Here is a 23750-nt window from a genome sequence, read left to right as displayed (position 1 = left end):
AGCATAAAGTAAATTACAAGAAAATGCATTTTCACACCCTTTGCCTTAGGCTAGTTCTTCATCCTGGTGTCACATGAACATTTTGCAAAAGATAAATTTAATGGATAAATGCAGCTAAAGTTATTTTCTGTACTTGGCAGTAAAACTGAAAGAGAATTCTTCATTGTTAAAATAAAAAGTTGTAGTAATTACCTGACTTTGATATTGTTAACTGCTGATAGTTAAATTGACCACATCTATGTATTATTTATGGCCTAAGTTAATTAGTTGGCTTGGAGGGCTCAGCAGTTTTGAGAATGCCAGTCAGCTAGTTGTTTCCTGCCTGTACTTGCTTATTAAGATGGCTTATCTCTTAATTTTTTTTTGGTTAATATTTCTTGCTAGAGGTATTTCAAATGTCACTATAGCATTCAAAACTAAGGGAATTAATGTCATTTTATTTATAGCTGTTTTCAGCAAATGCAGAAGAATATACATGTGCCTTTAGAGCACTCAAAACAATCTCAGGTCTTGGGAAAGTACATTTTGAGGCAGAAGTGAGAGACTGTTGTAACTTAGAATGCTGCAGTCTGTTGTTTTCAATTGACACACTCAAAACACTGTAATTTGGTGTTGTTTTGCACAGGTGTAAATAAATCAGCTTTTGTATTATTTCAGTTTTAAATAGGTAAGTGGAATACTTATCTTGTATTTTAAAAGCATTGTAAGACTAGAACATCTGTATGCTTAACTTTTGCGCACCACACCACCCTCAAGTCCATTTTTGATGGGGATGTTACTTAATAAATTGCTATACCAAACCCATAAAGTGTTATTGGGCCCTCTCTGTATGTGCATTTTACTAAACAGGTAATTGCTCAGTTTTTTTCTAGGAACCTTGCCTGGTTCCAGCTGGAAAGCTGTTCATTGCTCTTCCTTTATTCATTGGATGGTCTCAGACTTGGATTTAAGTATGAGTTTGGAGGCAGAATTAGTAGGTGCTGTATGAATGTAGTGCTTTCCACAGTACTTTTTATTTGGTTTGGTTTCTGAAGGAGTGGTATTAGCCTTGTTCTGTGGTGTTCGAGGTGCAGCCTTGGGTGTCTCTGGTTTGCCACAGCTCCTCTGGGCCTCAGCTGGAGCTGTGAGTGCAGAGCAGACGCAGAGCAGGCTGAAGCCAGGCTGTGCTCCTAGGGTAGATAAACCCTTGAGGCAGTGGAGCAGCAGTGACACATCACTTACCTATTTCTTGCCCATCCATTGTCTGGCATGGATGCTTGGCAGGCTCCAAGGTGAAATGGTGCAGGAAGTCAGCTGGTAGAAATAACCCTGCTAACCTGCTTGCTTTCCTACCAAACTCACCTTGTGGAGGTCAAGAGGGAGCTGGGGCTGGCACAAAATGTGAGGATAGATTATTGTGCAGTGAACATGTAGATCATCTTTAGGTCATCCTAGGCTTGAAAAAAAGTAGGGAGAAAGAAAGTTCTCTGTGGCAGCTTGGTGATGTGTGGGAGATGTGTGTCTCTGTGTCTCCATCTCAGCCTCTGCACCTGAGCTGTCAGCTTATCTGCCAGTGGTGGTGAGCTCAGGTTTCTGCTTTGTGTTGAGCTGGCATGTTCTCAGCTGCTGTTTTCTAAGTGTTGATAGCAGAGGGATGATATGACTTGGCTTCTACACCAAGTTCTTAGTAACTGTTTGTTTCTCCTCTCCCATTCTCTCTTTCTTGTTGGCTCTGTTTTTCCACTTGTGTTTTGAGTTCTAATCTTCCTTTCTGCAATGTTTTCCTAGGTGATTTGCCTCTGTTTCCTCATTCCTGTCATTCCTAGCTTAGCATCAGCTGTCTAACCTTGATTTCTGATGTTTCCAAGGACAGTGCTGTTTCTGGCCAAAGAGACAAGTATTTTTCTGTCTGTTGCTTTCTGTAGATTCTCTGTGGTGATGGTCAGGTGCTTGAAACGCTGAGAACTATTCCAGGAAAAAAACTGGATTGATTTAGTTTTCAGCCAATTCAATTTGTTACAGCAAAGGGGGTGATGGGCTCAAAAACTAGTGGGAAAGGGAGAGTGCAACTTTGTAGCTGAGTGTGTAGTTAAAGCAAGTGGGTTTTGCAGAGGCTGCAGGTGTCTGTAACACTATCCTTTCCTCCCCTCGGCTTCAGCTCCGTCTCCCGAATCCCAGCTAGAGCTAGTTATGGAGAGGCTTCCTGTTGTAGTCAACAACAGAAGGCTCTCCAGAGGATAACCTGTGGGGGGTGGGATCAAATCTTTAGGGATGCAAAAGAAGACAGCCTTGACCTAGACAGCTGAAAAATACTGTCCTAAATTTAGGTAAAACTTATTCCTGGCAGTGTCATTCTTTGTCTGGCATGCTCCCCCTCCTCATTTCTGGATGTGGCTTTTGTTTTACATGGTGTGAATTGGGCAGTTGCTTTCTCTTGGAGGTAAAGCTTGTCAGACCTCTGCTTGTGCCTCATAAGAGATTTTAACTGAATTTAACTGCGGGAATGTACTGGCATGCTCAGCCCTTCAGATAGGGTCTTACTTGTTTTACTTCATTACTGGAAGTGCTGAAGCTGGATAGAGTTCTATCTAATTGGTGCTTGTAATTGCTGTCAAGTTTAGTCTGTTCTTGGTAGTAGTTAAGGCAGGTCTCATCAAGGAGTGTCCTCACTACCTACTGAATACTAATAGTTTCACTAGATAAATGACCCAAGGGAAATAATTATATTTTATGGCAGTGTCTACCCTCAGGTAACTGTGGTGGTACTTGAAGTGAGATATACTGAGGTTTGTTTGAAATAATCCTGATTTTAATATTACAGGCGACTTTTTCATCATTGTGCATTTCTTTTTCATCTGTAGAATAGGGAGGCTTTGTAGTCCAGAAGAGGAAGCCTTGGGTGCCCTTCTTGTGAGTTAATGAAGGATGTGAAATCACAGCATGAAACTCTCTCCTCCTTTGTTTTCCTGCCTTTTAAAAAGCCTCTCTGAGGGAATTTATGCAAGCAGATGCAGCCTCCTCACAGGCAGGGAGCTGTGGCTTGTTTGACATTCAGAGAACTTGCTCTCAAGCAACTTGGAAGAAAGCATGGCTGTTCACCTGCTCTCATGGGTGGAAGAGTTTTTGACAGAACATCTTGGCCATTAGTTGGGGTGGCAGGTGGTGCTGGAAGGAGATAGTCTTATGTTGAAAGACCCAGCGGCTTTTAGTACTTGTAAATTAAATTGTTCAGAAAGCACTAGAATCGTGGAATTTAGGGGGGTGAATTGCCATGAAGCAGGACTTGAATTGCTTTGGTAAAATCCAAGTATTGCATTGTGGCTTAACTCCATTTTAAAAGGTGGCATCAAGTTTGGGGTTATGGTTTGAGTGTCTGTCTGAAAGGAATTCCTTGTAAAAGGTAGTGTGGAAACCACTGCTGCAAGCTTTGAGCACAGTCTTCATGGGTGGATTGGATATTTATTGTTGGGGTACACTAAAACTAATTATGTTGCAGGGCACAAATATGAGGAGTATGTACTGTACCTGTACAGTGTATGTGTATTGTTTTATCAGGTGTGTTGTATTGAGCAACAGTCCAATCAGTGCAAAATAGGGCAGGCTCTTCTAGAAGCCTGGCAAAGGCTTGGCAAAGCAAATTCTGCCTGATTGATAGTACAGAGCAAGCATATTCAGTCAGTGCTTAACAAGTGTGAAGTACTTTTAATAGATCCTTTGTGTCAGATTTTAAAAAAATGTATGTTGATTTCCAGAGCTACTGTTACTAATTAGGGGTTTAAAAGAGTGTTCTCTTGATACTGTTCACTAGGAGTTGTGATCTGTTGGAAAACTTCAGTATTGTCCTGACTTGTGCTTTGTTTGCTTTGCATTGTTTCTTGCAGTGTATTTGAAAGAGTTTCTCACCCACATAAGATGATTTTTTTTGGTGTTTGTTTTGTTCTTTGGAATACAAGTCACTTTCTTGATGATGCCATCCATAAAGATAAGTTGCTGGCAGTACCATTTTGAGATAACTGCTGAAGATTTTTAAGCAGTTCCACTTTGTTAGAACCATGTCTTTGCATTTCTTAATACTTCTGGAGCATCCAATTGGAAAGATTTGTTTGACTTTCTAACCTGTTTCTAGAATGGCACATTGTACTCCGTTATCACACAGGATGTGATGCTTCCTTCTGGCACACACAGAGCACCTTTGAGGGTGCTCCTCTGAGACTGGATCTCTGTGATCACAACCCTAGTTTCTGCTTTTAATGAACAACTTTTTGCTTTTCTATTTCATTGCATTGGCATATTCTGTGTTAGTAAATCAGAATGGTTTGCAGTCTGCATGTCTTGTAGAAGTTAGATTTCCAGTGCTGCATGACTCTGGAAATAACTGGATCTCTGCTTTGGTGTCACAGCTAAGAGGTTGACATCTTGAGACTGATGTTAGTCACATCAGTGATCTCAGCAGGAATTTTACATGGGATTTTTGGGGAGTGTAATGGAAAAAATAATCTAAAAAAGGTTTATATATGCTCTTAGTTTCGCTTTTTCTGAGACTTGTGCTAAATGCTAGTGTTACAGCCATTTATGGCTTTACAGTGATGAATTGTGTTTCTGAGGATACTGTAGATCCATGAGGTTTGGCTGGTATCCTTTTATCTGAAAGCATTATGTAAATCATAGTTTCAGTTTTAAATGCTTCCCTGTAGGGGTTTCAGTTGTACTTGAAGCCTCATTGTTAACTCAGCAAACTTGACTTTGCTTATTAGAAAATTGTGAGCCTCCCACAGAAGTCCCATTAGTTTCAACTTCACAGTATCAGCTGTGAAGATGGGTCAGTATAATAATCCATGACTTGTTCTTCTAGACTAAGGCTGACTTTTTTGTGGTATTTAAATAGCAAAGATTAAGTGGGGATAAAGCTCTCATGTGTTAATGTATCACATAAAATTTTTATAACAAATTGCTACTTCTGTGCCATAACTTTAACATATTGCTGTAGTGATATTTGAAGCTGTTTCCTTTTGCTAATCTCCTAGCAGTCATTTAAGGTTAGACATGATTGCTAGCTAATTTTGAAGTGGTGCAAAGTTATGTTGGTGTTTAGGGGGTGCATTTAGTGGTAGCAGCATTACAGTGTTTGCCCCTCTTGGTGGTGAACAAGGTTTGCTGCACATCTTTTGCTGTGGCTATGGACTGCTACTGTGAAATTGGGTAAACCACATAGTCCCAATAGTCTTAGACACAGCCCCGCCACTTTGTGTGACTCACCCGATGATTCTGTGACCTGTGACTAGATCCCACACTGGAGAGGTGTGGGGGGCACACCTGTGGAGTCAGCACTGGCCATTGGGGTAACAGGGCACAGTTAGACTGAGCTGGGTACAATGTTCTCTCAGTCTTCTCAGGGGTAACTGCTATCAGAATGTTTCTGTGTCTTCCAATATGACTATTTAATTGCTTGGCTCAACTTTAAAATCCTGTAATAATTGTGAAACAAAATTTGATGCATCGTTTTGAGAATTTGGGAAATAAATGCAAATTGCTGTTATTCAAGCAGTGTTTTACAGAAGAGTTTTTGTTTTAACTACACTAGCATAAAAAACTTTTAACCTAGCTTGGTTTTGGACATTAAAAATGTAGAAATAGTCTTACTGCCTTCAATGACCTAAGGATAACTGTGCAAGTTCAGATCAAAGGCTAGCTTACCTTATCTTGTGAGATGCAGGTCTGTCGTAGTTGCCTGGAAGAAAAGTTAAAAAACCCAGACAAGCTGGTAAAAATAGAGCAAGATAGCTGCTGTTAAATCTTTCCAGCTTCTGACAGTTCTTAGCAGAGGAGCTCCTTTTGGAGTCAGGGATGTATCCCAATATATTTAACAGCACAGTAAAACTCCTTCTGTGGCTTATTTCAATTGCTTTCTAATGCTGCTTTGAGCTCTCTTTACCTTCACAGCATCCTGTGGCTGTAAATTCCATGTCTAAATGATGCATTTTATATTTTCCTTTTGTTTGTTCAGCTGCTGCAGCTGGTGGCAGTGGGTGCCTTTGTTTTTGTGTCAGATGTTCTCCATGCTATATGTGAGTTCATGGCATTAGGGTACTGCCCTACATCCTGTCTCTTTCCAAGATGAACACATTTGGTTCACTTTTTCCTCATGTGAATGTCATTGCAGTAATTTAGTTGGTTTAAACAGTTTGCATCTCTGTACCCCTTCTTGTTTTGTAGTATCACAGTGGATTACAGCTGTATTAAGGCTATAGAAATAGTAAAAAGTCAGTTTGTTGCCTTTAACTTTCCAGTATTATTTTTCTTGGACTCCATGACTTGGCTGATTAATGAGCTGAGGTTGTTACCTTAATGTCATCTTTTACCTGTCAGTGTAAATAGCTGTTTGAGAACTCATTTTTGTGCAGGTATAATGATGGAGCTTGGGTTTGGTGTTTTTTTTTTTTTTTTTTTTCCTATTGTTTTGCCTTGGGGTAGATTTGCATTTGTTGGCACTGGATTTTGCCCCTCACTTTAATGTTTGGCTATTGACAACATTGTACGGTGGCTGCTCTCTGAGTTCAAGTTTTGATTAATTCAAATAATTTCATTCTCATTAAAGTTCTCTCTCCATGCCTTGTGTGAAATTGCAGGTACATTGTGTTGAGCAATGTGGCTCCCAATTTGGATCTGTATTGGTCACTTTTGGTACTCCATTCATGGTGAAACCCAGTTGTTTGCATACTGTTGTTTGTTTCTTCTGTAGCACTTCTGAATCCTCAAGAGGAATCTCCTAGCTCAAATGACCTTTGTTTAAAATAAAACCAATCCTTGTTGTGTTGTCTTTTCAAAGGATATTCAGATATGATGTGTTATCTGCCCTATGTTTGGCTAATTGCTTTAAGATGCATAGAAGCATTTTGGAAAGGCTCCTTCCTTCTATGAAGGCCATTTTAATTCTTTTCTATTTCTCTATTTATGCCAACCTCACCAATTCTGTTTTCTTTTTTCTGTTACATCTTTTAAGCTTAGGCATATGCTTTACTGGTCTATAGATCTCTGGACTTCTTCCATTCTTTCCTTCCTTAATCTTTAAAGGCTTGGTTCATGTTTTCTGCCTTCCATTCCTCTGCTGCTGAGGCTGTGCCAAGTGTTATGTTGCTCCCTGTAGTTAAAATTTCAATTTAGTGTCTGAGTTCTTTTACTGACAGGTGTCATGGAGTCCTGGCAAATCACAAAGATGCTGTGCTTGGTCACTCACTATTCTGTGAATTCTAGCATCAAGATGAATTATATTTACAGCAGTTCCTGGGAGAAATGCTATATTTAAAGGAAATGGAATAGTCTGCCATTTCAAGACTTAACAGAACTTGTTACAAGAAAATGAAGGAATTGAGTCTGTGTGAGGTGCAGATAAATTGAGTCTTCTGTCAACAGAAGAGATGAATATGTGAGATCAATAGGATCTTGGTAGCAGGCAGCATGGAGAAAGTAGAAAGGTTATTTTCTATTTCTCTTTGCACAGGAGCTAAGGGTTACTCAGAAAAAACCAAGCAATTGCAAGGTCATAACAAATGAAAGGAAGCGATTCTTCACCCTGTAACTAAGTTGTGCAAATGATTTCTGTGGTTTTTGTAGAAGTTGAAGTTGCATTACTTATGAAGTGACTATAGAAATCTAAAAAATCCGTTTAAGACCTTTAGATGCATATAGTCCCTGAGACAAATGGTTGGAAAAAACCTTGATGAAGTATTACTGTATCATATTTGCCTTTCTGTATTCTTCCTTATTGGCAAATCTGAGATGCAGGTTTTGGGCCTGAATAGTCTCACTGATTTTTCTTCAGTGCTTGTCCTGGTTCCACAGATGGCATCTCTAGCTGCTGCTTGGAGGAGTGTGTGGCCCTCTGCTAGAAACCCTTGCTGTCAAGGAGCAGCACTTAAATTACCAAAAGGGCTCACACCAAAGCCATCTTGGCCAGTCACTGAACTGGTGTAACTTGTAAAAGGACAAGGTAGCATACCTGAGTCTTGCACCAGATTGCAAGCTCTAGTGCCTGTGGACAGACACATTCCTGACCATACAGGGCAGGAACCACCACTGGCCTGGACTCCTCAGCATTGGGTGCCTGCATTTGGGTGATAGGATGAGGATGTCTCTGTATGGTTGCCATTGATCTGATGGTGGCTGAGGCTTGCTGTGTTCAGTGGATGGCTATAGGAAACCCAGGATGTGCTTTCTGGGTCAGGATGCTGCATCAGGGCCCAGGCAGCCCTGGTGAGGCAGTGTGTGCTGCCAGTGAGAGGCTGGAGTGGGGACTCTCTTCTGTGAAGGTGGAGTGGGAGTGGTTGTGTTTTGGAGAGGGCATCAAAGTTAAGGTATCTGCAGTGGGGGAGGTGATGAGGCTGGGAGAACCTGGACTGTGGAGATGAGATCGTTAAGGAGGAATTAAGATAAACTGTTGGGCCTGACTGCTCACAGTGTCACCTCTAGCTGCCCTTGTCAGCTTGGCTACCCAAGCCCATCATATAGTGTATCACCTGATGAATCAGAGCTGTCAAATTCTAGCAATAGCTAATTTCTTAAAGGAAGTTATCTTTATTTCTTTCTAATTGAATTCCTGGGCATGACTATGAATAAGTAGAATTGGTGTGGATTAAATTTTTGTGGTTTCTTGTAACCTGCTAGAGGGCATCTGTTATTAGTTTGGAATGTGGAAATTTTTATAGATATTCCCATAAATGTTAAGTGTAAATTACAGAAACTTACTACTGAATGATGGATGATTTGCTGTGGCTGGAGTGTAGCTAACTGTTTGGTGCTTTTTTTTTTTTTTTGGGGGGGGAGTGGGTTTTGGTTTTTTTTTTTTTTTTTTTGGTCCCCCTGGCAGATGGGATATTTCTCTCCCATGGCTCAGGTGCTGGTCTTGTCTGATACTGGACTGGTTTAGCTCATTTGCAGCAAGCTTTCTACTTGCTGGATTAGTTTTCTGTGAGTCCACTTTAATGGCCTCCCCAAGTGAAAAGTATATAAGGTGGTGTGAGAGAAGGTCTGGGAGATTTTACTCCTGAAATTTTGCACTGACCTGTGGGCTTGCAGATCCAGAGCAGGAATGGTTTTACCTAGACACGTGCTGCATGTCCCTCCCTGAGGTGTCTGCCTGGTCCTTCAGAGAGATGACTTGTCTGCTGGCCTGGCAGCTGCTGGATGCCCTCACCTTACAGGCTGTTGCTGTAAATTGGCTTTGGTTTCAGTTTCCTCTCTTCCTTGGCCAAAGACACCGGGCCCCAGGGCTGCCCAGACAGCTCCACCAGCCCTGCCACAGCAGCAGGGGCTGGTCACTGCAGCAGGGAGAGGTCAGGCTTGTCCCTGCTCCCTGCATAAAGTCCTGTGCCTGCTCCTTCAAAATGGGTGTCAATAAATGGTGAAGGATGCTGGATCACATTGTTGCAGGTACCTGGGAGAGAGGGAGAGATCCAGCCCTAGGCCCCTTTTTAAAAATAATTTGTTCTGGCTGGAGTCATAATGGTAACCTAGGGAGGGAAAAGGATGTGCTGGGGAGGAGCTGTAGCTCAGGGATTTGCCTACAGCTCTGTGTTCTTCAATCAGTTTTTAAAAGGGAAGTATTGAAATTAATTTACTGCAGTTGAAACCTGAAGTGTTGGTTTTGGGGCTTGTTCATTTCTGCTAACTGCTTGAGAATTACTTATTTTCCGTTTTGTGATTCTAAATTAAATGAAAGTTTCAACAAGCTATATGAAAATTGAATAAGCCTTTTTTCTTAATTTTTCGCACTTTCCACAGTGTATTAAGGAAGCAATTGAGATTTTTGATTAAATCCCTTCTTACCAGAAGGGTGTAACATGTGGTTTTTTTTCCCTTTAATTCTTGCATTTCTTTATCTTTATTCCCCTCTCCCATTTTTTTTTTTAACCTGTGTTTAATCACACTTAGTCAAATTCTGACTGTTATCAGAATATCAATTCTCCCTCAGTCTTTTTTCTTTGGCTACTAGTACATACTTAATGTTAAGGTTTTTCCTGTTTCTTTTGTTAATATGTTTATTTTAAAAAGTATGTGTGCACACAGCAAAGAGAGACTCCCCAGCTGATAAGCAGTGGGGGAAATAAGCACACTTGAGGTCAGTGGGTCTGTGCTTCTGGCTCATGCTCTGCCCGTGGTTCATTCTCCATTGATGCTGGATCCCTGCATCATCTGATCACTTGGCTGCACACATTTGTTCCAGATGAAATGTGAGCATGTGATGGCATTTAAATTGTGGTTGGAGCACGTGGTAGTGTAGTAAAACAGCCAGCAGACTATTTTAGGAGGGAGATGATAACCTCATGTAGTAGGAAATTTTTTGCAATAAGATGCCTCCTTTCACCCACCTCCAGCTCTTGCTCTGGGCATGCCTGTGTCTCTGAGCACTGCTGTTCTGAGTCAAGTCTGCCTCAGCAATCCTACTGTGTGCCTGTGGTACTTGCACTTGCAAATGGAGATTTGGATTGCAGGTAACAATCCCTGTTATGGAAACAGGTATTCCTAGGTTTGTTTTTTTATTTCTCTCAAAAATTTTCAATATATAAATTAAGCTTTTTGCTTCATTGTATAGGCCTCTCTTCATCTCTCCATACATTTGAAACTAAGCTGATACTTCAGAAATTAGTTGAGAAATGTTGGCAGAACATGCATCTAGACAGAAGGCATCTGAAATCAGTTGTGGCAAGCCATCCTTCCTGTGTTTTTAGGTAAGAGTATGGAGATGTTCACAGTTTAGCTGATGTGTACTTTTTTTAAATTTTAGAAAATAAATTTACAATTCAAATATGCCAGAAGTAGACTCTCCCTTTGTAACATTTGAAACCTAGTTGAAAATTTCCTGAATATATCAACTTCCTCTTTCCTAGGAACTGGTTTAATCTGAGCCTTAAAACATTTATTGTGTCACTACTCATTTCAGCCATTGGGAAGGAGATGATTTCATTTTGAGTGCTTATAGTCATTAACTACTTCCAGACCCTGGCCAGGCCCTTTGGGCATCCTGTTTTGGTAGCTTAATCACTGTCCTTGTTGCTCCTGTGTGATTTTGATTTCCACTGTGACTGACTGATCTATTTCAGGTCAGTTTTCCTTTTCAGTGCTTCTGATACTTTTAGTTAGCATGAAGCCTTGGTCAGGACTTTGTGTCAGAGACTTTTTTTAGATTGTTGTTTCATTAAGGCCTTTTTATAACTTATTTCTTTTTAACTTATTACTGAGGGAAAACAAGTCAGGAAGAAATTGTGAATGTATGAAAATGATGATGCCATAATGTATGTTTCTCCTCTAATATGGGAACAGTTTACAGATTCTGTTGCAGTAACTTTACTTGAAAGTTTGACATTTATCTATGGATTCTGGAGGAGAAGGTGGGACACTGATCTGTGAGCTAGCACTAGTACTGCAGGGCACTACAGACATGCTCTAAACTGGAACTCAGGAAGGTTTATGTTCTCCATGCTGCCCCATCATGTCAGTGTTGAATGAGGGTGGTGAAAGGATAAGTGTCCAACAGAGTCTGAAGTAGCAGGAGCTGTGGAATCGAGACGTAGCTTCCCAAAATCATAACCTAGTACTAGGATTTAAAAAGCAGTGCAGCCACTCAAGGGATCAGCTACTGCCTTTACTTGCAGTTGTTCATGTCTAAGAGGGATTGTAGTCTTGGGAAGGTGACCAGTTTATAGTGTTACAGACATCACATGGACTTGGAAGACCAATATCTGCCAGATCTTCTGGTTTTCTGTAATTGCAAGTTATTGACAAATGTACTCAAACAGATTCCTAGCATCTGGCTTGTGAGCAGCCCTTTCCACAGGCTTTCTCATGTGACATTGATCTTTAATGAACTATTCATACAAGAAGGCACTGGTTTGATGAAATAGATGTGTCTGCTCTCAGAATCAGCATCACAGTCCTGGAGTAGTTGTTAGCTTTGTTCTTGTGATGGGTAGGATTGGGGAAAGAGTAGTAAGACCTAGAAGCTTCTTTCCTTCTCTACAGTCTGTTTCATTTGGGAAAATCCTTTACCTTGCTTATGTGGTTTTCCCCAAGAAAATATCTATTTAACAAGGTTCTTGTTTATAAGATGTAATGGCAGTGTCTGCCTTGTGTAGTTATTAGTGAAAATGAAGTTTCACCATTTCTATCACTGGCTGCTTACTCTGCTTGATAGCAGAGCTGTCTGTATTTCCAAATGTATACTTGTTGTTTTTTTTTTCCTCAATGCTATGTGTCTTCTTACTTGGACACAGTATTCCCTTTGCATTTTGGCCTGCATTTCCACATCTTTGTTTCCTGATTTATTTTGGGAGACTAGCATACACAGTTGTCTGTGTATACCAGGATGAGATGGGTTTTGCTGGTTGAATAACCTGAATTTCTCAGGGTATGTTTCTGGCCAATTTTCCTGTTGAGGTGCCTCTCTTCATTGGCACTAGAAGGTGCTTATGCAATTGCTGTTTCAGCCAAGCATGTAGGTGTAACCTGTTACATTGGCAAGAACTGAGATGTCTCAGCTTCAGTGTCCTGATCAAATTTTCCTTGGTAATTTAATTCCAGCAACTTTTATTTTTGCCTGTAGCTCCAGGAGTGTGAGCTTCCTTAAGCCATGTTACTCAATTGTGTATTAGTACTGTGTGCTACTGAGTGTCTTTCTCTGTCAGCTGAGATTATCGCTTTGTGATATCATCTGTAAACCAAAACCTACAAAACAATTTCCAAGTGTTTTAGGATGAAAGTGTAATAAATGTAGTTTTTTGTTTTGCTGTTCAGGTAGAAATTTGGAATAGGCTTGTTCTTATGTTTTCTTACTTACAGAAGTGTAGGCAGTGCTAATCTTCCTATTTATGCCTTTTAAATTACATCTTGTTTTGCTACTACTAGCAAATAGTTGTTCTTTATGCTCAAAAATAAAAAATTCTATGACATCTTACAAATGAATTCATTTGAGGATACAAACTTGCAATGTTACATTCTAAAAACAGATTTTGAAATCTTAAAAAAGTGTACAGTTCATCTCCAAAAGGAAACATAGCATTTCTTTGTGTTTCTTTTTTTTTAAATTATATTTTTGCTTGTGTTGATGAAAAATAGATTGTGTATGTGAGAAGTTTAGTTTGAAGCACTTTCTTAGTTAAGGCGTTTAGTATTTGAAATTATTGCTCTGTAGAATCCTTAGTCCTTTGATGTGTCTGGGTTTGGGCAAAAATTCTTGGAGCTGGAAAGCTTTAGGATTCTAAAACAGGTTTTTTAACCTTTGTCCTCTTTGGATTTGTGTTTTAAGTGTGTTTCTGGATGTATGCACACACAGATGTGCACACAGACACTACAAACTTCCATATACATTTTTACAGCTGGTTCTGATTGTTTTTGTAGATAACAAGTTATATCTTAAAGGTATTACTAGTTCAGGAATTAAAGCATTACTAATTGCAGGAATTAAAGCTTTCTAGGTTATGTGGTGTTTTAATACAGTTAGGTTTTTACTTTTGAGGAACAGGTTTATATGAGCAGCAAAATTTATTCCAGACCACCTCTTAAGTTTTAGTTATTCTTTACCACTGATGTTTCTCTTGTGAAATGTTACCAAATGGCACAGAAATCATGTACTGCAGGTCTGTTCTTCCAGTTATTTTCAAACCTTTCCTTTTAGCTTAGTCTTAATTTTTGAAAGAGAACTTATTTTTTTTTTTTTTTTTAGTTTTCGTTTGCGCTGTACAGTGCTACATTTGGGCAACAGTATGCTTCATAGAGATTTCCAGAACATGTGTAATCATCTCTTCTCCCCTCACCCCTTCCTTCCCTCTCAGTTGTCATAGTTCCCTGCTTTTCTTATCTCTCCTTTTACTGCTGCAGCTTTCAGATGATAATGCACAGCTCGAGCAGCAGCTGCTGCATAATAGCTGCAGCACTGCTTAGAGCTGACCTAATGTGAGAATAAATGAACAAATCTGTGATTTGCTTCTGGGCTTCAGCTTGATTTATTAGATGTCATCACTGGAAGGTGAACTGTGGATGGCCTCTGTGGCATCCTCTTTAGCTGCTCCAAGGATTGTGGCCCGGCAAAGAAAGGTGTTGGGATTCCCAGTGCTTTTTGCAATCACCTGTTTCTTAACATGACTTGCTTTTTTTCCCTGCCACTTCTTTATTCATGCTGCCATGGCCAGGAGCCCTGCAGTGAGTGCAGCAGGAGCAGGTGCAGTGACACGTTGTGGTGTCACGCTGTGCTTTGTCAGGCCACTCTGCTCATTTCCTCTCATTTCCTCCGGCTCAGCGAGCCAATGTTCTCTCTCCTCAGCTTTTGGGGGCCTGAGGCTGCAAAACCGAGCTGGAAAGCGTCCTGCTGCTTTAGTACACACAGCCCAGGGCTCCCAGCTTCTTTTGGGGCTGCTGGGGAGGTGAGCAGCAGCTGCCCTGTCTGTGCTGCCACAGGCCTGGGCTGCTCCTCAGCTGCTGCATCTGGTGATGCAGCACTGCAAAGAAAGCTGTCGCCTGTTTTTGTCAGATGATTTCAGTGTTAATGCTCACTGGGAATACTGTACCTGGGTATATTCAGGGCAGTAGTTTAACAAAGAAAAACCTTTCTATTTTACTCATAACCAGAATATGAACATTTCTTGCTGTGACTGTTAGATATAACCTTACTGATGCTCTGCTGGTTTAAGGATACATGCAAATCAAGGTTTGTACAAGACATATTTGAAAAAAGTGTGTGTCAGAAGAAAGCTTGGCTGCACCACCCTCAATGTTTTTTCCCCTGTCTCCAAGTGTAGACTTTGCTTTATCAGGTGAAGTACCTTTATTTTAAAAATACTTCCTCCACACTGGGATTCTGACTTTAAGGTCTAGAAGGGGGAAACAAAATAGTATGAAGGTTACATGAGGCCTTAAAACTGACTGATTTGAAGAAAAGGATCTTGCTGCAGGCTTACTGCATGCTGTAGTCTGCTCTCAGATATATTTTCAGCTTTATTTTCTCATTTCCTTTTTCTTTCATCAAGCTCTCTTGTAGTTTTTTTTCCTTTCAGTAGGTACTGGCTCTTGCAGGGACATGAGGGGTAAGCATTGTTATGTTAGTTATATTTCCTTATTCTTATTAGATGAGAAACACTGAACAGAAGTCTCCATCCACTGGTGGTTAGTGGTTTAGATGACTTAAAATGGTCCTAATAATACATTCAGGTAATTTTGAATGCTATGGAGTTTAAGCAGATCCATGCAGAGTTTAAAATCAGAGGGTAAATGTGGTAGTTGAACAGCCAGTATGTGGATGAAATGAATCTCTAAGGCATTTTGTTTGATGTTGAAGAAATGTCAGTGATGGAAGAGTGAAAATGGCTGTGATGAAGAGTTTAAAATCTGCCTTTATTAATAAACTTCATTAAAATTCCAAATGGAGAATGACCATCCAGTGCATATCTTGCTGTAGGGGTTTTGCTGCTGTTACTACATAACCACATTATGTAACGTTTCATTAATGACCTGGAAGAGGTCATAGAATTGTTATCAATAAAGTAGGTAGCCAGTTGAAATCTGGGGGCAGAAAATGCATATGTAATTGTGGGAAGCCAGGCTTGTGTGTTTGGGATTAGTGTGGTGTGTGGAAAGGGAAGCCAGGATCTGTGGGTGGGGTAGGCAATTGGCAGGCAGTGACCAGAAGTGCCAGAGTGCTCCAGAGTGTTATGGACAGTGCTGTTTGTAGGTCACTGCTGGCCTGGTCTGCTCTGCCTTCAGAACATGGTATCCATTGGGGGTGTTGTGGTGCAGCCCCAGGCAGCCACATGCCCACTCTGCCCTGGTGGGGTTTGGGGGGAGGTTCAGAAGGGTACAGGAGAGAGGAAACTCCTCAGGTGAGATAAAGGCGGTGTCACGAGTGCAGCTGAAGCTGTGTGTGCCAGAAAGCAGAACCAGGAGTGAATCCATTCCCATGAGCAGGCAGATGGATGTTCAGCCAGCTCCAGGAAACCAGGCTACATCACTCCTAGTGGTGACTTGGGAAGACAAACACCATCACTCTGAGCATCACCCATTCTCCTCCTCTCATCTTAATGCTTATGTGCATGTGGACAATTCGGTGGTATTTAATAACAAAGGTATAGCTAAATAATTAGTCAAAAGATTTGGCTTAGCTTGGTCCTCATCTGATTTATGACCATTTTATTCTTGTATTTCTACTAATGTTTAATCTGACTCTTGGTGGAAAGTAAGGATTGAATGAACAAGAGGGTGAATTTCATCACAGGTAGAGTCTCTACCTGAGAGTTATAAAATTTGTTTGCCTGGAAGTTGAGGACATATTGGAAATATTTTTTTCCATAAAGCTTTGTTTAATGTCTATATATACCTGTTGCGTACTGTTCAAAAGGCAAATCTTGATATTTGTTAAGAAATACTTTTCTAAGTGTTTGTGTTTTTAGGTTTAGAGAGGTGTAGGGATGTGCAGCTTTGAGTTCACGTTATGCTTCTGCTGTGATTAGAAAAGTGGGTTATGCCAGTATTATGGAAGTTATTTAGTATGCAGACCTTATTATTTGGTAATATATTGTGGTATAAAAATAGTTTGGCTTGATATTTGGAACTCAAAATCCAGCTTTGATTTTTTCAATTGAAGACTTGGGAGTGCTGCATGGTGGAGGGGAGTTGTTTGCCATCCTGTGTCACTGAATGAGAAGTTACCCTTTCTAACTTCAAGATAAATTTTTAGAGTCAGTTCTACTGTTGATTTTTCCATAATTACCAGTATAAAGATTACAGACCACATGCAAATCAGACTTCCCTTGAAAACCTGGAGTAGATTGTTTTCTCTGGCTACTGGATTTTCTTACCCTGTCAAAGTTTTCAGATGTATTGTGAAATGAACAAACCTCGACTAAGATGGGAGAAGGGTGTAAGTGGTTAGTAGGGGGGTTTTTTGTTTGCTTGTTGTTTTGTTTTGGCGGGGTCTTTTGGGTTTTCAGGGTTTTTTGTGTGTTTCTTTTTTTCTTTTTTTTCCCCCTCGGGTTCTGGTTTGGTTTTTTATATTTTTAAAATATTTTTTGTTTTTCTTTTTTTTTCCTGTTTATTTTGTTTTTTGAGATAAGGGGTTTATAATCAAGAATTAGCCTTAATACTTTAGAGCACTTATGTTATTTCCCTTACCCTTTTACTTCTCTAGGTTATTTATTTCTTACACGTTTGCCATGTAAGGAGAAGACCCCTCTGGAGGGTGTCGTGTCCCCCTCCCCCTTATTGTAGGCTGCTGCTGAACATTCTGGCCATGATCTGCTGAGAGTGGCTTCCTGTCAAAACTGCTTCATGTAAAATCACAAGGAAGCAAATGTTTCTTGCATCCTCCCATTGTGCTGTTTCCTGTGAGCATGTCCTGGATACAGGTTTTTTATGGCACTCTACGTGTTGGGATGATCCAATCAAGTTGTTCTTGGTACCCCCTATAGTCTGAGTGTAGCAGGAAACGGGGCTTCCTCTCAACCTTTTGTTCTCAAGTTAGCCTGACTGTGGGGAGCTCTTGGCTCTATCAGAATCCAGAATGAAGGTGAGATTAAATTGGGTTGTTTTAAGGTTCTGTAAGTTTAAGCTATCATTTGTAACATTTTTTGAAATGTTCCCTTTCTTAGTCACCTTGTTGTCCCTTTCTGATCCCGTTCTGGTTTCTGCATGAGCACCTGTCTTGTGTATTTAATTTTTTTAGGATCAGGGCTAGGCTTTTGTGATTCTGTTCACACTTCAAGTTTACTTACACTTCAAGCTTGTTTAAAAACTACTACAATAAGTGTGTAGCAATAATGGAAATTTCACACTCTTAATACTTTCTTGTTCCATAGCAGCTTAATTTTTCCTCCCAATTTGAGCAGAGGTTAAGATGATCTCAGTTTTGACTTTGCAAATTATGCTGTTAATAAAATCTATCATTTCTGTTTATTAAATCAGATTATTTTTTCTCTTTAATGCCTTTTTTGTGTACATAATCGTTTAATATTCCTTGTGTTTGAGGAAAAGCCTTACAAAATTCACATCTAGGCAATTCCCTGGTGCCTCTCCTTACTACTTACAGCTTCAAATAACTAAGAGAAGTCTTTTTAAATTATCTGTAGTCCAGTGAAACTTGTTGAAGTAGTTATTTGACTTTGTTTATGGGTGCAATAACTGCTTGGAGTATACTGTTGTGTGGTTCTGACTGCTTGATGCTGTGTGTGTTGTGTGGCATTTCTTTTCTGAGCTGTGTAAATGCTACTCAAGCTTGAGGGATGTTGGCACCTGTACAGCCCAGCTGGAACTGCTGCTTTCTGGGGCCAGAGATGATCCTCAGTCTAAGGGGGGAAATGAGCATGTGAATGTATGCAGGTACCTCAAATCCTCAAATAGTGTGGATGCATTGGGATTTTTTTAATTCTTTTTTTTTACTGTGACACAGTCATTAAATGCTTTCTAAATCTGTTCTACCTTTTCTGTGATATTGCATCACCAGTCAGAGCTGGTCTGGCAGCCCCTTCTGTGGTTACTTTCATGGCTTTTGTTAACACTTTTGCTTCTCTTGGGTTAAACTGGCCTTTCTTTGTTCCTTTCTCGCTTCTCCCCTGGGATTATGAGTTTTTCCTCTCCTGTCTGTGAAGGCTGTTTTCTGGGTAAGGACTTTCTGATAGTGTCTGTGGGATGGGTCTGTTGTCAGAAAAGTGAACTGGTTTTTGTTGACTTTTTAGATGAAAACTGCTTCATTGCAGAAAACTAAATATCTTTCTGTTTCCTAAATCAGTTGGAAGAACTGCAGCAGCTGTCTTTTATTGTCAGCTTTCTAGTCTTGTACAAAGGAGTACTGTGAGTTCTTTCAACCTATGCAGAATCTATTGCAAGAGCTATTTTCATGAGACTTTGGATGAGTGTTTCCATTACCTCAGGCAAATATGGGTTTGTGGGGTTTTTTCCTTTTTTGAAAAAATGTCCTCTTTCCCCCCAAAAATCCAGATGTTTAATGTCATCACCCAGTGCTTGAAACTTGCTGGAGTGTTTTCTGCAAGATAATTCAAGGTTTGGATTGCCTTAGCACAGTTAAAAAATAAAAATAAAATTAACCTCTCCTTTCATCTGTCCTCTTCCCAAACCTCATCCTTGATCTAACCTGTCCAGCAATTTAATTCTTTTAAAATTCATTAATGTTCAGGAATGCTGTTTTCCTCTGCATCTTGTAAAGAGATGGCATGTAGATTGTAGTAGTTATTTTTAAAGTACATTATGAAAAATCAGGTACAATGCCTGTGCACTGCTACAGAGAAAGAAGAGTATGCCAAGAGTAATAGTACACTGTAAATTTTTTTTTGGCCAAAATGTCTTAGGAAAACTTCTTGATACTTGTATTATTCCACATTCTTGTAACTTAAATGATACTTGACATTTTTACTTTCTCAGTTCTTCAGTTTTTTTCAAATGCAGCTGTTGCTATATTATCTTTCCATTTAAAAGTGTCATAGTTTAAAATTTGGGGTTTAAAAATTTTTTAAGGAGAACCCTCCCCTTTACTGGTTCATACTGGTTCATAACAACCACTAAAAGACTGATACTTTGATCATGCAATAGCTTCTACAGTTGTGGTTTGTATGTACAAGCTTAAAGGCTTGCTTATTAACTACTTAACTACTTGTTTTTTGGTTCTTTTTCAGACTTTTGATGCAAATGACCTGTATCAGGGACAGAATTTCAGCAAAGTTCTTAGCTCTCTTGTGGCTTTAAATAAGGTGACTGCAGGTGAGTAGACTGCTCTGTCTTGTGCTGGCTTACTGCTACTTTCACTTGCATCGGTGTATATTTATATCTGTGTTGTACCCATGATAAAGTGAACATATGCAGTATTTGGAATGACCTTTTGTTGAAGTTCATGCTTTTAAAACTTTGCAGTGGCTCTGGGTTCTCTAGTCATGTCTTCTGCAGAAGGAAGCTTTGTGGTAGAGCTAGGGCTAAGCCTTTAAATTGGCAAGCAATTTAGGAAAATTGTGTTTTTCAGAAAGGCATGGTTTTTAGGTTGTTTTTCTTTTTTTCCCTCCAAGTTTGAACTACTGGAATTGACTTTTGCTCCATTCTGTCATTCTCCTATTTGAAGAACTTTGCAACATTTTTGCCCTCCCCAGCCTACATTTCCCAGTGCTATCCTTTCTTGCCAATAACAAAAGGATATCCAATGTCTTTGATCCCTTAAGCCACATATTTCATTCATTTAGCAGCTAGAAGTCATGAACCACTCACCTTAAGTTCTTTGATAGGAAGGGAGAGAGCTGTAGGAATAACAGACATGTGAGAGGTGTCCATCCATCATTGTAGGGTGAGGCTGTGCTAAATTCTGCCAGCTGGACCCTGGGACAGTCAAGAAATGTTGACATTGGCCCTTTTGGTTTCTTCCTGTTCCACCATCAGCAGCAAGTTTCAGTACTGGTCATCAGGTCAGAGTCTGAGAGAGTCTGAAATTGAACCATACGTGTCAGTTTTTGTGCAAGGAAGCAAAGGTGATAGAAAAGTCAGTGATGCATAAGTGTTGCTTAATTTAATACTAATGAGATAAGTATCTTGTCACATTTATAATCTCTCATCTGTTTCATGAGAGACTTTGTGGTTTTGGTGGTTTTTTTCCTTGTGTTAGAAAGCACCCCTTAAAATTAAGTGTTGCAACTAAATCTTAGTTTTAATGAATGGGTTTGGAGTAATAGCACTGACTTCTTTGAAGCTGTTTAGATCAGTTGGAGATATTGCCTCTCATCTCAAGGGTAAGTGCAAATGCAAACCAGGGCAGTACATCTTTAAATCTGCTGTAACTGGCCATTGCTGCCTTTGCTGTTAACGTGGAGAAAGTGTGGCTGTTTTGTCCAGATGTCTATGGATTAAGGCCTATGTCAAAGAGCCACAACTGCAGCTGGTTAGAAGGGACCTGGGCTGATCCCTTTCACGGTGAGGGCACGTGGTGGTGGTATGGAAACCAAAAATCAGAACCACATGCAAGCTGTGGTGTTGTCTCGTTCCTAGGAGCAAGCATAAACCTTCTTGTTCTTCCAAACAATTTTCATTAACTGGGTAATTATGTAGAGGCATTTTAGACTGTATCTCTGCTCTGGTATTGGAAGATGGATTTCAGATCCCCATGTGGATCTGCAAGAATTTCAGGCATACACAGGTTCTTCTGAGATAGGCCTTCCTGCAATATGAGGAATGTGAGAAAGGGGCTTGATTACTGATGAAGGACTTCTGTGGGTTTTCACTCCACTGAAGTGTCAGTCTCTGGAGTGGTGGCATCAAGGAAGGAGGCTGCAGCCAGCACTGAACCTGCCTCTTGGGAGCTGCTTTTGGTGCAGCCCCTGGCTGGCTGTGGCTCACTAAGCCGCAGGACACCCCCCCCTTGTTGGCTGGCAACATCTCATCCCAGGGATGTGCCAGCCCAGTGTCCAGGGCTGGGGCTGCCCTGGTGCCCCCAGCTGCCCCACTCCTGGCTGGGATGGTGGGATGAGCCCTGTCCTGCTGCTCACTCGGTGCCTCTCAGTCCACAAAGGACCTCAGCAGCCCTGATGGCGCACAACCCTTCAGGTGAACATGTCACATGGGTGTGCTTCTCAGAGGAGAGACAAATGCAAGAGAGGAAATGTTTTGGGATGGTGTTGTTTACTTGAGAAGCAGTGTTTTCCTTTCTTCTATTCCTAGTCCTCCCTCCAAAGAAGAAAAAATAGCTTAGTTGGCAAAAAAAAAAAAAAAAATGGGATGAGGCGAAGGAATGTAGAAAAAGAGACAGTGGAAGGAATGTTTTAATTGAGAAGGAGATGGGGGGCTGTGGGAAGAGCTAAGAAACAGATGTGGCTGGCTTCACTTCAAGCAAGTTTTATGCAGTCAAAATTCTTGGCTACTAGCTAAAATGATGCTGTTAATTACCTTTAAATAGACTGGTAGTGAGTAGGAATAGAGAAATACAACCCTGACCCTCCTCTCTCTAAACGAGCCAAGTTGTTTTCTTGTCTGTGTGGGGAAGAAATTGTCCATGTCTCAGGATTTTACATTATTTATTGCTATCATTTTTGAGTCTTGAATTACTGAGTAACTGCAGATACATCAAATCTGCTTTAAGCATGTGAATTTTACAGAGATAAGCAGAAGTTATAGATGCAGATTGTTAAAATTCTAATATTTAATTTTTTCCCCACCCTCCTACAGACATAGGGCTGGGCAGTGACTCTGTATGTGCACGTCCCTCATCTCATCGGATAAAATCCTTTGATTCTTTGGGATCCCAGTCTTCACACAGTAGAACTTCAAAACTCTTTCAGGGACAGTATCGGAGTTTGGTAAGTTCTGTGTGAATGAAATATGCCATGGTGTGGTGTTTTTTTCCCCCTTTCTTTTCTCCATTTCTTTTTTAGTGAGCTTTGTAAGTAAATTATAGCGTAGCAAAGTAACTGTTTCTTCTCTTTCAGTTCTGTATTTTTAGCCTGTGAGTTTCTTTTTGCAGCTTTTTATATGATGCTTCAAAATACATGCAGCTTTTTGTGAACTTCAAACTATTTTTTCTTCCTTTAGTGCTCCATTTTGTCTGCATAGACAGTATCTTCATGGATTTGTGTTTTTCTTCTCTGTGTAAGGACTTGCTTTTCCAAAGGCAAAAATCTAATTTTCTCTGAGTTTAGGGGTGATGATTGAATGTTTTTCAAACCTCTGTGAAGGTGATACTTCTAATTTTGACAGTAGTGGTGGTTGTTCCTGTTTTCTGTTATATTTCAAGGTTGGTCCTTCAACTTGCCTTCGGGCAACTGAGTTGTGTGGGCCATTGTTTTATAGTCCAGCTGAATTCAGGGTTGCATACCTCATGGAAATTGTGATAAAATGTACTTTTAGTCACTGAAAGCCTGCAAGGAGGATTCAGGTCCCTAATGAAAGCTGCTTTATCTGTGGCTTTCTTAGGTGTGTAATGTGTTTTATCAGGTAGCAGAGCCTGTGGAAGTTTTTGCCCAAGGCCACTAATTCAAGCTCCTGTTCTGCTGTTCACAGCCCACTCAGTTTTGCAGATGCAGCAGTTGGTGGGCCTAGCTGTTAGCTGGATCACTGAAGTGATCAGAGTTTTCAGTGTTTCTGTCACTTTGGTGATCTGAGTTGCTCTGTGCAAAGGTAGAGGAGAGAGGTGCAAGAAGGAGGGAAAGAGAGCTAGTGGCCTAACCCAGGAAATTCCTAGTTTGGCTTTGTTGGTGTAGATGATCTGTTTGGAACTGTTCTCACCAAGTTTGTACTCATTTCCTCTGCTGGAAAGCCACCCTGGCAGAGCATAGGGTTTGTAGCTGGTCTCACTGTGCAATGTTTCTGCTTATTTAGTGGCTGTTTATCCTTTACTAAACCAAAACATTCTCTCTTGTTGAGCAGAGAGGATGAAAGCACAAAATGTACCAGCAGAGGACTAAGGCAGAGGCACTTGAAAATGTGCCAATCTAATTGTCAAACACTGGGACTTGCATTGTCTTGGGACTTTCTGCACATTTTCAAAGTTGTGTTTGCCCTCATTTTCCTGTAGTTTCTCAGCTGCCAACTCTGATGAAAGTCATATTGAGTTGTGATACAATAACATGATTGCTGGGGTTATGAATTAAGCTGACATATAAGATCCTAGTGACAACATGCAGTCTTTTCATCACCTCAGCTATATAGGCAAGATGTAGGGGAAATTCTTCTACCTGGAGAGCTGACTAGGACTGCTTACACAGTCATTTTCTCACTAAGCTGTGTTTTTAGCTGCACAGGTATTGATTCTT

At 40.4% G+C, this 23750-nt stretch overlaps 1 protein-coding gene across 3 annotated transcripts in view; it reads left to right on the top strand.

Moving 5' to 3' along the window:
• ARHGEF7 (Rho guanine nucleotide exchange factor 7) overlaps window positions 1–23750 on the top strand; it is a 116005-nt gene that overhangs the window by 25852 nt on the left and 66403 nt on the right. For 2 of the 3 annotated variants that reach the window (XM_058823082.1, XM_058823074.1), the window contains exons 3-4: window positions 19644–19728; window positions 22168–22298. In XM_058823082.1, coding sequence (XP_058679065.1) covers window positions 19644–19728; window positions 22168–22298 — 216 coding nt within the window. Of the gene's footprint in view, window positions 1–18534; window positions 18615–19643; window positions 19729–22167; window positions 22299–23750 lie in introns of those variants that run through there. The other variant, XM_058823089.1, reaches the window with a different exon arrangement.

The sequence above is a fragment of the Ammospiza caudacuta genome, chromosome 2, assembly GCF_027887145.1.
Source record: "Ammospiza caudacuta isolate bAmmCau1 chromosome 2, bAmmCau1.pri, whole genome shotgun sequence".
Classification (NCBI taxonomy): Eukaryota; Metazoa; Chordata; class Aves; order Passeriformes; family Passerellidae; genus Ammospiza; species Ammospiza caudacuta.
Note: the sequence above shows the minus strand (reverse complement) of the source record. Positions and strands in the feature narration are given on the sequence as shown.